The following is a 14,413-nucleotide window of genomic DNA, read 5'->3' as shown; positions in this document are numbered from 1 at the left end:
TTGTAAACGTTAAAAGTAATCGCCCGTGTGTCGTGTTTTCTTGTAGAATTTGATTAAGATTTGATAATTTCAATTAAACATTCAATAAAATTGGTTTTTAAGCGTAAACATTTCTTTTTAAGTTATTATGTAGCAGTTTAGGTGCGAATACTCGCCGAAAGTACTTCCCGCCTTATCATGCCGGTGTAAACAAACCGCCATGTTGTTAAAAATGGCCGACTCGCATTTATAGGTAAGTGCGTACGTAAGTATAAATTCAAATAAATTAATGGTTAAATGTTATAAAAATAATATGTACTTTTTATACTAATATAAAAATCTAGAAGAAAAATCTGAAAAGGCTTTAAAAAATAAATTAAGAGTGTCAAATGACTAGTGACGTCAATTCTTATTATGCTTATGACCAATAGCATTGATATAAGTTTGATCACGTGGTCGAAGCCCACCAATAGAAAGAGGCTCCGTTCTTTGTATACCTTTTAGCATAATAGTAAAACAGATTGTAGTCTATGGAGTGAGTGGTGTTATATTTGTCAATTTCATGACGGGAAAATCGTAAATGTGTGAAATTTGGGATTATTCCATTGAGCATAAGGATATTTATGTGAATAAATATTCGGTAAGTAACATTTCCATTCTAACCTCCGTAAATTCATCTTAGATTATACGTATGGATAATGGGAAAGTCCAATGGAGTTATGTCCCGCTCTTTTTAATGTCATTCATTAATTGCAGTGCCAGTAAAATAAATAAAAGTGTGTTTTCGTGTTGTTTATCGTAAAGCAATGTTTGTTATTGTTTTATACATAGTGGTAAAGTGGCGGGAAATTATTCCAGTCCGATAACTAATGTGTACGTATAGCAATGACGTCGAATAATGATTTTTTGACTAATGGATGTCAGTGAAGTATACCCAATAAGAGCTTTTACTATTATAAATTCTAAGAATGATTAATATTGCATTTTTAACACGAGGCTTAGATTTATAACGGATAAAATTATTCATCTTTGATCCCTTTCGCTCGCATATCGTAGATATTGTTTAGAACGAGACGGCATGAGTATTATTATTATTAAAACTTTAACGAATTGTGTTGAATTTACTCTTATTCATAGTTTATTTCACGTTTTATATATTTTATTTACCACCCTCTACTCTATAATTATTATAAAACTATCCTACCTAGTTTTACTTATGTTCGTAACGGTTAAAAACGGCGCCAATTCCCCGTCAATGAACTTACAAACGGTTGTGAGTAGTATGTTGGAGCATGATAGCTATGTACCTATGTTTACATTCTTTCCACGAATCAAAGTTTGATCATCACTTTCATAAATATGTAATGTCCAATAATCAAGAGTAGATTCTATAAAAATCAATAATAAAACTTTTATAATACTTTCTGTTTATATTTGGAGAATAAGATTCTAAACATGAAATAGTTTTCGTGAATCTACAATGTAATTCTGTTCCCACGGCCGTTTCTGAACAAGAATTTCAAAACGTTTAACAATGAGTGCACATTGTGTTTGTGTGTGTGTTATATTGCTACACATTTTATAGGAGTGTGTAATAGTGCAGTAGAGTGCACTATACACAGAGCAGAAATTTGACTCGTTTTTATTTTGATTCCAAAATGAATATTTTGAGCAAAAAGTTATGGTAACTTTATTTAGGCTTAAAATTATTTGTATAACTAAATTTTTTATCTCTTTTCTTAGATTCGTACTGAATGAAACATTTTAAATTTTCAGAAAAAAATAATTGAATCGTGAGTGAATAATAAATAATAAAAAAAGATATTTTATTTATTTTAAAGGTTGAGGTTACTATTCAATGTTTAGCAAAAGTACCTATAATGATTGGTCAGACCATCAAATTTTAATGAAAATTCCTCACGTCGAAAATTATGAATCTTCCACGTATTTTAAGTAAACGGTTAACTTCCGAAACAGTTTTAAATTAAATTTAACAAGTGAAAAGAAATACGCAGCTGTAGAAATTAATACACTGGTTTGTATAGCCTGTGGCGAGTATGCAAGTGCAACTCACGAACAGGGACTGGCGGCTGCAACTTATGGTGGTGTGCGTTTCTTTGAGTGTAGTTGTTTCCATAATAAAAATGCATCGCCTCACACACCTGCGCTGTATACCGTCAGCCAGTCGTTACCCCCTTCGGGTTAAAACATATTTACTACTGTAAATTATTAATAAATGATGTAACTAAATAGAAATAACAAGATTAGAATTGTCAATCGGTTTTAATCACTTCAATTCAATTAATTTAAATCAAAAATTTTATAACAATAGTGGTAAATTCTGTGGAGATGTAATTGTATAAAACGTATATATTTACAAGTTTAGAGTAAAATCGTCAGAATCTCCTGTTGTCAAATTCCTTCAAGTCAAAAGTCAACCAACCAGCTCATGCATTTCTTTATTTCCAGATAGAATTTAGGTAATTTATTATTTCACCAATTACCTGATTTAATAAAAAAAAATTGTAAATTCAAATCGACAGACCATATAAGCCATAAATTTGTGTTGAGGCAGGTGTTATATATAATTCTCTTCGCCGGCTTCGCTGCTCATACTTTTGGATTAGGACCGTTAATGTTACTTAAAATTATTTGTTTTATACAAAATCGGTCAACCAACCTTTTATGACATAGCATATAACCTCTCGGTGACGTCATTATGCCAACATTTTAATTGAAAATAATAACTAAGTCGCATTTTATCTGTTGAATTCCAGCGTACTTATTACCTTTCTGCGAGGTCATCACATTAAATAATATTATTGTAGTGTAAAATATTATCTATTCTTGCAAGGTTGAGTCAGTAGTTGACTATGAGGTCGTTGCCCTCGCGCATAATCAGATGCCATCACGACTGTAGGTATTTACCTTTTATTTCATTGCGACAAAAATTTTCTTAACGTTGTCATCTAGCATAATGATTTTTATGCATTACTAAATTAATAAGGTTGTATAATTAGTGTTTTGATTGCATAATAAAAGTTTGTCATTACGTCTAGACGCGCGTAACAAGATATAGGATGAAAGTTTGCGTAAAATATTTCCATTTCCCTCCCTCAGTTGGAAACAGGAAAGTAGACGGCAGTGGAACGAGGGGAGTGACTGCGCCACACGCTCAATCAATACTTAACTCCTCCCATTTTGTGCTGATGCGCGCGCAGAAAGAAAATATACCACAAGTTTTCGCGCCAAACACCACTCTATAGACGGTTTATTTTAAAAGTTGTTTTAATCCATTTTACGAAAAAATCAAAGTATCTCTTAATTTTTTGGTAACTGATGTAAAACAACTTTATCATACCTACTAATATTTTTTTTATAACCGTTGCCTAAGAAAACAGAAGTCTTATTTCCGTAGACATGCGCCACATCAGCTACCACTGGCGACTACAGTCGCTCTATTTAATTTACCTTTAAAAAGTTAAAAAGACATTTCTCATAAAATGAAGTTGTAAAGCTTAATCATAAGTATAGTCTGTCTTTTGCTGGTCAGAGTTTGAGATTGTCAGATTCCACATTTTAAATTTTCCGAGGCGGCGATTTTTCACGGTACCGAGCCGAGCATACTGAGAGACCTAAGGTGATTTGTTCGAGAGCCGAGCGAGTTGAGTTCAAGGCGATCGCACGCGGTCAGGTTCGAGGACACGGCGGGCGACGGCGCGGGCGGCGCTGTTCTCTTCCCGCTCACCTCACCCCCCTCTAAGTCCACCATCACCACGACCGAATTAGGCTACTACAAACGGAAAATTTTATTAGTTTTTCGGTTATTTTTAAAGTTGATTAAAAGTGCCAACGATAGGAACTCCTTGACGAAATAGTCATATTTTTTCCTTTGAATCGAATAAAATTTTACTGTGAAAAAAATATATAATTTGACATTGTATCCTTAAATACCAAATCATATCCCGGTGAACGCGTTTAATCATTTTCTAAAACTATTATGCATGATAAAATATCGTTGGCTTGACCTTAGATAGCAAAATAGCAATGAACCCACTACTGTCACTTTAGTCTAAATGGGCGCTAATGCAAAGCGTATTCAGTTTATTTAAATTAATTGTAAATTATCACGTTTCCACATTCATTACAATTTATAATCATAGTGGCGCTTATTTATGTATGGTAATATGAGAAACACATGTTAATAATTTTAATTGACATAAAATTGTTAACACATTTATTTCACTGTTATAGTTATTCTACAATTAAAATATCATCTGGCATCTACATAGAATACAATGCTGAAGTCTAAATATAAATGAATACTATTAAACTTTTGACGCACATGATTGCAAGTCGCATGTGTGTCTCCAGCCTAACTGAAACCACATTGCCCGGTACCTTCGTTCCAAAGCTGAAAACGGACCACCCGGGGAATTAAAATTAAGCTACTTAATACTACTAGCTACTTCCGGGTCTCGGAATTTATATTTTTAAAAATACACCTCACGACATTTATGCAATAATTTTTAATCCTATAATTTCATCTTCCCCTGTAATAATAGTAATATAAATCCTAAATTATATTTATTAAACACGACAAGACTAAAATGTATAAAATAATATCAAACAAGATTTCATATTTCGTCGCAATGCAGTGAGCAAAATGAACTCTAAATAATAAAGAGCCGGGTTCATGGCCCTCTGAGCCGAGGCCTGCTGAGACGGATCTACGGATTCTCTTGGCCCGTGTAACACTAACATAATGTCGATTTGAATAATAAAAGACATCACCGTGTCGTCACTACAGGTCTAAACTGAGACTAAAACGATCTCAATTCATATTGTTCAGATTTAAAAATAAAGTTCTCTATCATAATTATTGAAATTGTATTTGATTACTAAACACATGCAAGCACACTTGTCAGCGATATTTCCTTATTTACGCTTGTATGTGATTATTTTGTACAATAATAAAATTTGTATTAACATTACCTAAAAGTCTATTGATACTCGAATCCATTGTAAACCTTTTCATATCTAGGAATTCCATCAAAGGTGTTAACTGACTATTTACTAGCTAAGAACAGATCAGTTCAATAATACTTAGATTTCTAATTTAAATCGTATTCAATAGTATTTAATACAAAAAAGTGTGGAAACACTATATCTAGTATACATAAGTAATGGTTTCCGTTCACCGGTACATACATGGTTGGTTTTCAAAACCACATCTTGATACTGTCTGTGCAAAAAACTCAGCCCGGAAATGCTCTTTGGCATAACACGTACAAAAAAAATTGTAAGGCCACATCGTGTGTGTCATGGAGGAGTGAAAGACCTACATAACCACAAGCTTCTGATGATATTTTTCTCATCAAATACAATTTCAATAAATTTTGCTTAAATCAAATACATGACCTTGATTAAATAAAATGAATTAATTTATTTATCAATAGTACGTATTTGAACTACTAATGTGAAATTATAGTCTATTTCGGTCTATTTTAACTAGAAAAATAAATACTGCTGTCAATATAATGTTATAACTTAACATCGTTCATCCTCTCATATTGCGAATACCTACCTTGTCCCTTCCTCGTTCGGGACGCACAGCCGGCTGCAATATCATTAAGGGTCGATTCACCCGTTTTCGATCCCCTATCTCCGTCTCTTTCCACCACCCCTCTACTTTAACCTCTCACTCTGTGTAACCTCTTCATATTGTTAGCTTTAATAAGAATATTTTTTATTTACACGAATGTAAATATAGATTTTACTCAATTTTACAATACTAGTGAGGATATTTTTTTTTATAAAAAAAACGATTTATTGTTTTGTCTTTTTGCATTCAATTAAAAAATGTATCTGTACTTTCATACTTGGTAAAAATATTAAGTAGACTTGTTTACATTGATGTTTTGACTGGCATTTGATAACATAGATAACGATTACGTGATAAAGTTATCAGTAAAAAATGTGATTGGTCGATGCCGATAAGATACACGTGTATGTTATCTGTCATTGCACTCTTCGTATTCGTCCAAAATACGTTGCATTTATTACACAATATGTAGTTACTAACATTCTCATAATTTTAAGTTATACTATCGTAACGAAATCGTTTAACAAACCAGCTGTTACTTCCTGGGTTCGATTTCAAAGGAAGGGGTGAACATGACATTTTTTAGGAATTTGGTAAATGACATGAGATTAATTCAAATATAGATCTTTTATGAAAGTAGGTACTAACAATAACTACACTACACAAGGAAAAAAATCGTGATGCAATCTAAACATACCGGAGAAGAAATTCAAAGATACGTGTGAATTCAACCAACCAGCACTGGGCATGCTCTGAGTCCCTCGGTGGGGACGTATATGAGCTGACAACACTAGTAATTGCCCATAGACAGAGTCGCTTCGGTCATTTACTTAATCAGTCCCTTTCATAAGAAATCTACACTGAGGGAACCCCTTAGTGACGCTATCGATACGATGTATAGCAAACTTTCATAAAACCTAAAATTTAGCACGTTTGTATGACAAGATATTATCCTAATTGCATTGTGAGATGTGAGGAAATGGGTAGGAAATTAATGTCTTTCACTGTACTTGTGTCTGTATAAGGAACAAGCATTCTTCATATCGTATCGGAAGACGAAAGTAAAATTCTCATAAGTAAATAGGGAGCACACCACTCGAGGACGCCTATAATTAGAAACATGAACAAAAAACATCGTCCCGAATGTTGTAAGGCTCCGTGGCCTGTCTCCGGTGCGTCCGCTCATGTTTTTTGTCCACGATTCTAGGTAGGAGCGTTCAGGTCGACCCCTCAACTATAACAAATTGCCAGTTGGTATAGGTCTGCACAATGATATTGCTTTGTTAGCTATAACGCAACAATTTTATTATTAGTCGATACGTGGGAATATTATTGTAAAGGTTTATCGAATAGAAAGCTTTTTTTTTTAATAATTTTAGTTATCGGAAGCTATAAGTATAATTGAAAATAAAGCTATAACACGAAATTATCTTTTTCAAATATAACTAAAAAGTTTAAAAGTAATAACTTAATCAGAAATACTCAAATTTAGTAAGTGTAATCTATTTAGACATTTTCTATTTAACTAGAGAAGGTATAAATTCAATGTCTTTGTTATTATTATCAAAATACAATTTAGGTCAGGCAATGTGTGTAAGTGAAAGGGCGATACTATATCTGTCTTCAACTAGGGTAGCGCATACCATGAGACAAAAACAGGTTTCTATACCAAACAACGGCTGCGCTGCCGCAGGCCGTTCGCCACGCTTTGTATGTTTGAATTCGACGACTCCCAGGCGAGCGGGGATGGCGCGAAAATTGCATGCATTCTTTGAATAGTTTTGTCATATAACAAATGAACGATAACAAAACGGTAATAAATACATCCAACCTATTCGGTAGGGCCTTGTAAAATACATTATTTAAGTATTAAAATAGTAAAAGGCTTATTTTTGTTTAAAATATTGTTGAGAGATATATATTTTGTATAATTAATTAGTAAAAAAATATTTATCTGTTTCATCAAGCCGGATGTTCTAATTCAAATAAAAAAAAAGAATTCATTCATCCTTTTGATTACAATTCGTAACTTAACAACGAAAGTAAAGTTTTAATGTATCTACATCTTTTTGAAGTTTAAATCAATTTAATTCGTAAAAGAGTATTGTAATCAATATGTATGTGATTGTTACAGGCCTGCTTAGACATGGATCTATACATAACAGATTCACTCCAAGACATGCTGGACATGGATATTAAGAATGAAATAGCAACAGATTTAAGCAGCATCACAGATTTTCCTGTAAGTAAAAGAATTTAAAATCATAACACAATAACAGTGCATTTCGAACGAAGGGGTAACATAAAAATCTATTTTTTTCTCTCACAGGATTCTCTAGGATTAAACTTCTCAGAACTACCACCGTTGTTAGACATGGACACCGACAATTCAGTAACATGGCTCAACAACTCCTCTAGTTTCGTTCATAATTTAGATTTATATGGTTCGGAGGCGAACGCTGTGATGGTCAATCCGAACTCTGTGATGCCTTCTACATTCGCGGAGACACCAGTCAAGAACATCGTCAAAGAAGAAGCATCAAACCTCCTGCTGACATCGGCGGCGAGCAGCGAGACGAACAGCAACGCGTTACTTGCGAGCCCTAAAGAAGAAAAAAGTCATCTAACCTTCTCACCCAACACAATTAAAGTAACCAAAGTACAAGAGGTCGAGGAAACGAAAAGCAAACCTTTAGAAGAAGCTACACAAATGTTGATATACATACGGAAACAAGATAAGAATGTTGTCAAAGATTTACTTAAAGATTTAGACGTCGATAGCACTAAGAATAAAATATCAACGATCAGCTCACCTACGACGGTGCGCATAAAGACGTCGCAACCAGAACTGATAAAACTGAACAGCAAGAACTGTTCAATATTAAATACTAGTCAAAAAAAGTCGCAGCACATCGGCGCTAAAACAATAATATCCGGAAATATACATATACTTGATGCACAGCAATCTAGGACAATTCTCGCGAACAGTAATAAAAATCAAGCGACCATCTTGATAGATAATTCTTCATTAGGAAACAGTAGACAAATTATAAAGACGTCTGTAAACGGTTCGTTCAAAGTTGACAACAGTCAAGCTAAGCTTTTAAATAGTAACGGCAAAGCTACAGTGGGAGAATTTCCGAAGCCCGCTTACTCCTATTCTTGTTTAATAGCTATGGCTCTGAAGAATTCGCGAACAGGAAGCTTGCCAGTCTCGGAAATTTATAATTTCATGTGGTATGTAATATTTACTTAATTAGATCTTTTTTAAATTTTTAGACAGTTATTAAAATGTTTCGAATATTTTCAGTCAACATTTCCCATATTTCAAAACTGCGCCAAGTGGATGGAAGAATTCTGTGCGACACAATCTCAGTTTGAATAAGTGTTTTGAAAAAATTGAAAAGCCTTCAACTAATGGAAGTCAAAGAAAAGGTACGAAAAACTAAATTATTCACGAATTTCTAACGCCGTTATACAAAATGTTAATAACAATTTCAATTGCAGGTTGTTTATGGGCTATGAATCCATCGAAAGTTGGAAAAATGGACGAAGAGGTTTTGAAATGGTCAAGAAAAGATCCGCAAGCTATTAAAAACGCTATGGTTTATCCAGGTAAATACATTTTCAACTGTATCAACTAAGAACATAATGCTTCTATAGTTAACATTCATGACAAACTGAATTAAAACTATAAAAACGGAAATAAGTACCGAGACACAATATTTATATGCACATTTTATAAATATATCTTTAACGAAATAATTTATATTGGCTGGAATCCAACCTTCCAATCTTAGGATTGCAAATCCGTCATCTAACCTTTCCAATACAGCACTTTATTTACTAACATTTAACCGCAGTACCACTTCATTTCCGTTGTCCATTCACAAGTTGAACTAATTATAGGAAACAAGGTTATTTATATTCTAGCATGTTCTGTACCCCCGGTATTTTAAAACTTTCAGTGCTACTACGATGTTACATATTTGAAATAAACTCACAGAGCGAGTGGCACTGAAAGTGTTAACAAAAAAAAATTGTAATACACGTTCTGGACCGTAACGTGTTTTTTTTTTTCATAAATTTATTGAATAAAGATAATGTTGTGTTACAGATAGTCTAGAAGCTTTAGAGCGCGGCGAGATGAAGTACAGCGGGTTCGCGAGCGACACTGAGGCGGAGGATGACGTGGACCCCGACGCAGACGTCGAGCTGGACGCGGACCTCGAGATAGACCCCGAGGTCAAAGACGAAGTCGAAGAGGAGGAGACCATCATTGAACAAGTCAGTACTTCCTACTTTAATTATTTGCTATTCTTCAATTACCTTATTATTGTTACTATGTCTTGTACTATGATTAGCCATGCGAGTTTTTTTTATACTTTAAACGTGTTAAGAATACACATATACAACAAGACGTGGAATTTCAAATAAAGCCATTATTATCTATATATATAAAAGAAAGTCGTGTTAGTTACACTATTTATAATTTTATAACTCAAGATCGGTCGAACTGATTTAGCTGAAAATTTATGGGGAGGTTAGAACTAGGAGACGGACATAGGAACTTTTTTATCATGTGTGCATTTTTTTTATTCCGCGTGGACGAAGTCGCGAGTAAAAGCTAGTTTATTATAAATATGTTATAGATATATGTAATTAAAATTGTTGATCTGTTTTAAGAACTGATTTATTGTAGGCCATTGTACAAATATTAGTATAAATTAAAAGGAATCGATGTAATTAGTCACCCAGCTCATAATAAAAATAATTACCCTGATTAAATAAACGGATTAAAAGTAACGCATCTGTAATTGCAGATGTCTATGGGCCGCGATCGCTTCGCTATTTCGGCGAATTCAGGTGGCTGCTTGCTTGCCACCTAATAATATAAACAGACAACAGATATTTGAGAATATGCTAACGCTACACGTAAAATTATGTAAAACTTGATCATGTTGTGTTCATCTATATATATAAAAGAAAGTTGTGTTAGTTACACTATTTATAACTCAAGAACGGCTGAATCGATTTGACTGAAAATTGGTGGGCAGCTTAGAACCAGGAAACGGACATAGGATAATTTTTACCCCGTTTTCTATTTTTTATTCCGCGCGGACGGAGTCGCCGGTAAAAGCTAGTTTTTATTAAATGTTCAATTCACTCCATTGACCTAATGAATTATATTTACAAGCAAGTAATCAAATATACAGCTCAAGAAGTATGTCATTGAAACCGGTTCAAATATATTCACCTTAACCGAGCAATGTAATAGCGTTTGGTAATTGAAGTACAGAAAAAAAACGTTTAATTATATCATCGGGTATTTTGCACCTGTTAACGTCAATTAAATGTTTTAAGTTTTTAAATGCTAATTTTCGACGTCTTTGTACACCTTTTGAATTTCCAATGTTTTAATAACTACTAAGACGATTAAAAATGTTGAATTTATTATCGAAGATAGAAAGTTTTATTACTATAGTAGAAAAAAAATCCAACTAATTGTATTATATTTCTCAGGCGAAAAATCTGACTGAAATGACACACAACAAATTCGCTTCAGTCCTCTAAGCTATAGGCTTTCAAATTGGAATTGCATACATTGACACGAAAATAATTACCCCTGATTTAGTCAATTAATGATAATTTTATAATTAAATTGCAATAATTCCAGGAGGCATCTGACCAAGAGTTGGAAGTAGAGGAGGTGGTGGCAGGCACAGGCATGGTGGGTGGCACATACCGCTTGCTGGCCACCGGGCCTTCCTCTCTCGCATCATACATCACCGATGTAGACTCCAGCGATGAAGTCAGTGACATTGAAGTAAGATAATCAACTTGGATCCACTGCATTTATTTTTAAGCTACTTTTGGAAGAATAATTAAAAATTGTGAATAATATGTGTTAATTTTTTTTTATGCACCTGTAGGTATTGGACCAGTCCTACGAAGAATTCGATATAGATGTGTCGAAACCAGTGAAACTCGACCTCTCCATGACGGAAGATTACTCAAGTTAGTATTATTACAAACAAACATTACAATTATTTTAAATATCTTTGCTTCATATATGTACTCACCTAAAGCTAAAGCTGAGCTAAATTAGCCTACCTAATTTAAAGATGTCTAGGTGTCAACCATGCTGACCTGGAGCAGGTTGGTTGACTTCACACAAATCTTTGAATTTCTTCATCGGTTACTTACATATGAAATTCGAAAATACGATAACTATGGATTCTTGTAACTCAAAATATCAGTGATTAAAAAAATTAAACTATTTTTCCTTTTCAGTACATACAGCTAAGAGGGCAAAGACGAATTACATCTATCAACCGGTGTCTACCACCACACATACGAGCAGACGGAAAACTCCGCTTGTGAATCGAGTAGCTCTCATCTAAACACGAGCGATGTCAGATGCAATACTAGTGCAGGAAGTCAATGTTATAGTGCATACAGTGAACATTAACTCTTTTATTCTTAAACTCGAGTGAAGTAGTTATCTAGACGTGAGTGTGTGTGACTGTGTTGAAGAAAAAAGTGATAGTCTGTACCAGATAAGTGTATTTACCATGTTTTTACATGCCAAACACTTGTTACATATCGTTCACTGTAAAATAAGTGTATTATTTAAGTTAGGCATGTACTTCACTCTCACAGTCGAGTACAAGATAGTTTCCGTTTAGTTTTTAGTTGGTTGTTTTTCTTTCAGCCATACACTGTCAGTACAAATGTATCGCTGCTGACTTCACACATTTATGTCGAAGAATGTTCCAGAAGGAATTTAATTTTTTTTTATACAAAATAGTATGGATAATGGTTGTGTTTAATCTCTTTTGAAATGGAGATATGACATATAATGTCTGTATTCAGCGGCAAACGGCAGAGCGGGTATGTTTATGAAATCCCACCGCTTGTATATATACATATATGTATTACACACATGCTTTTTATATATTACACTGGCAGCTACCTAAAGAATCTCTTTGCAAATTTCTAAACATTACAATTAATGCAAATTATAAATAATCTTTAGTAACAGATAACAGATATAAAACCTTTTTAATTAGCTCCTTCCCAAAACAAAAAAAGAAAAATATTAAATTAATTATTAAATCAACACTATTGGGTATTTCTATATAATTATGTATATTTAATACTTATTATATTGAAATATTATATATTATTTGTTTTTGATTCTTTAATTAATTAAAAAAAATTACATAAACTTAAAAATGTTTTTGCATGTGTATATGTATGTATTGATGTAACTTCAATTATACATCTCTATTCACATAATAAACATAACAGTAGAAATGTAAAATATGAGTAAATGTCACTATTGGCTTAATTTTTATTTGTTTTGACATGAATTTATTATTAATTAAAATATAAAAATGAATACAAGTTTTGAATTTTCATTCGGAATTTGTATTTGTTATATTTTCACTGTTTACATTTTAGTTATAACTTAAAGTATATTTTTTGTGTTGTATGTATAAAATATTTATAATATTTTCTTGTAATAGTATAAAAATAGTAAAGCTTCAATGAGACTGAAATACAATTATTGATGATTGACAATAGACAATAGAGAGTGAAATCAACAATATTATAATTTATGATTATTGTAACACATAATTTGAACAAGTAAATCCAATCTTACTAATATTATAAATGCGAATGTTTAGATGGATGGACGTTTGAAAGTGTCTCCGGAACGGCTGAACGGATCTTAATGAAATTTGGTACAGATGTAGAATATAGTCTGGAAGAAAACATAAGCTCCTTATAATTTTATTCTTTAATTCTGCGCGGACGGAGTCGTGGGTGACAGCTAGTTATAAATGAATGCCAAAATGTTGTAAATGCAAATGTGAAATTCAATATATGGCAGTCAAAATAGAAGTGTAATTTATATTTTTATTTGAAATAACTGATGAGGTGTGAAAGTAGTGAAATTATATTAATAGGTAAAGTTTAATTTAAATGTGAGGAAAATAATTTTTAATTAACGAGTTTTAGTATGAAATGTGTATCAAATGTTTACAATATTTTGGTTTTCATTTTGAAAAAAGGATTTCTATTGTCAATCATCATCATTTACTTTTTTACAGTACTAATTTGCATCTACTACAACTTTAACTTAATAAGTCAATGTTACGTATTTACGTTTATTAAGTCAATGTTACATTATATTCTAGTAATTAAATTTATGTTCTCTGTCCACTAAACTATATCTGAATAAATCCCAGTTTTAGTTAAAAACTTAGAGAAATTACTTGTTATAACAAATTTACTTGGAAAACATATTTCTAAGGTTAACAAATTGTCACTTAAAGCAATAATTTATAAAACTCTACTTATTTTTCATTAAAAGTGGAATTAAAATAGTATATCTATTACACTAAAATATGTTCATTTCTTAGGATGAAATGTTAATAAAATGTGTCATTTTAAATCGAAAACCATTTTAAGTAAAATTAATTTTTCAAACTAAAATTTAAATTTAAGTTACAAAATTTCACACATTTAAGTTATATCAAATGTGTTTTAATCCTTTCAGGCTCAAATATTTTTCCCTTCTAAAAAACTCGTTATTGATTGTTCAATTATTATTTAATCTTTATTTTTGTTCCTGATTGTCAAAATAAAACGTATGTCCAAAGCAGCAAATGTATTTCTGAACGAATTAAAAAAGAACTGTGCTAAAATATTGTGTTGTTTTGGCATATTTAGTCTCGGAAATCTTATGGTCCTAAAAGGGTTAACTAATATTATGATACTGTCAAAAAATGCAAAGAACTTGCCCAGTTAATTAGTGGA

The 14,413-nt window shown here is 32.4% G+C and overlaps 1 protein-coding gene across 2 annotated transcripts; it reads left to right on the top strand.

Annotated features, from left to right (window-relative positions):
• Nucleotides 1-465: 465 nt before the first annotated feature.
• Nucleotides 466-12,624, top strand: LOC106716595 (forkhead box protein P1). Of its 2 annotated transcripts, none has more exons than XM_014510130.2 (9): nt 466-619; nt 7,719-7,826; nt 7,914-8,821; nt 8,895-9,019; nt 9,092-9,199; nt 9,702-9,871; nt 11,262-11,411; nt 11,518-11,602; nt 11,879-12,624. In XM_014510130.2, the coding sequence occupies exons 1-9, from the start codon at nt 560-562 to the stop codon at nt 11,986-11,988; spliced, it is 1,824 nt and encodes a 607-aa protein (XP_014365616.2). In that variant the 5' UTR covers nt 466-559; the 3' UTR covers nt 11,989-12,624. The 2 variants fall into 2 exon arrangements, with proteins under 2 accessions (XP_014365616.2, XP_014365617.2); XM_014510131.2 differs by lacking the exon at nt 466-619 and adding an exon at nt 700-852.
• The last annotated feature ends 1,789 nt before the right edge of the window (nt 12,625-14,413 follow it).

Source organism: Papilio machaon, chromosome 6, assembly GCF_912999745.1.
Source record: "Papilio machaon chromosome 6, ilPapMach1.1, whole genome shotgun sequence".
Classification (NCBI taxonomy): domain Eukaryota; kingdom Metazoa; phylum Arthropoda; class Insecta; order Lepidoptera; family Papilionidae; genus Papilio; species Papilio machaon.
The sequence above is the reverse complement of the archived record's forward strand: the minus strand, read 5'-3'. Positions and strand labels throughout refer to the sequence as shown.

Bases quoted from the DNA above. Each gene is read 5' to 3' on its own strand.
- LOC106716595 (XM_014510130.2), top strand. From the start codon at position 560: ATGTGTGAAATTTGGGATTATTCCATTGAGCATAAGGATATTTATGTG. The intron at 620-7,718 runs GTAAGTAACATT...TGATTGTTACAG, and splicing joins TTTATGTGAATAAATATTCG to GCCTGCTTAGACATGGATCT. The intron at 8,822-8,894 runs GTATGTAATATT...GAATATTTTCAG, and splicing joins GAAATTTATAATTTCATGTG to TCAACATTTCCCATATTTCA.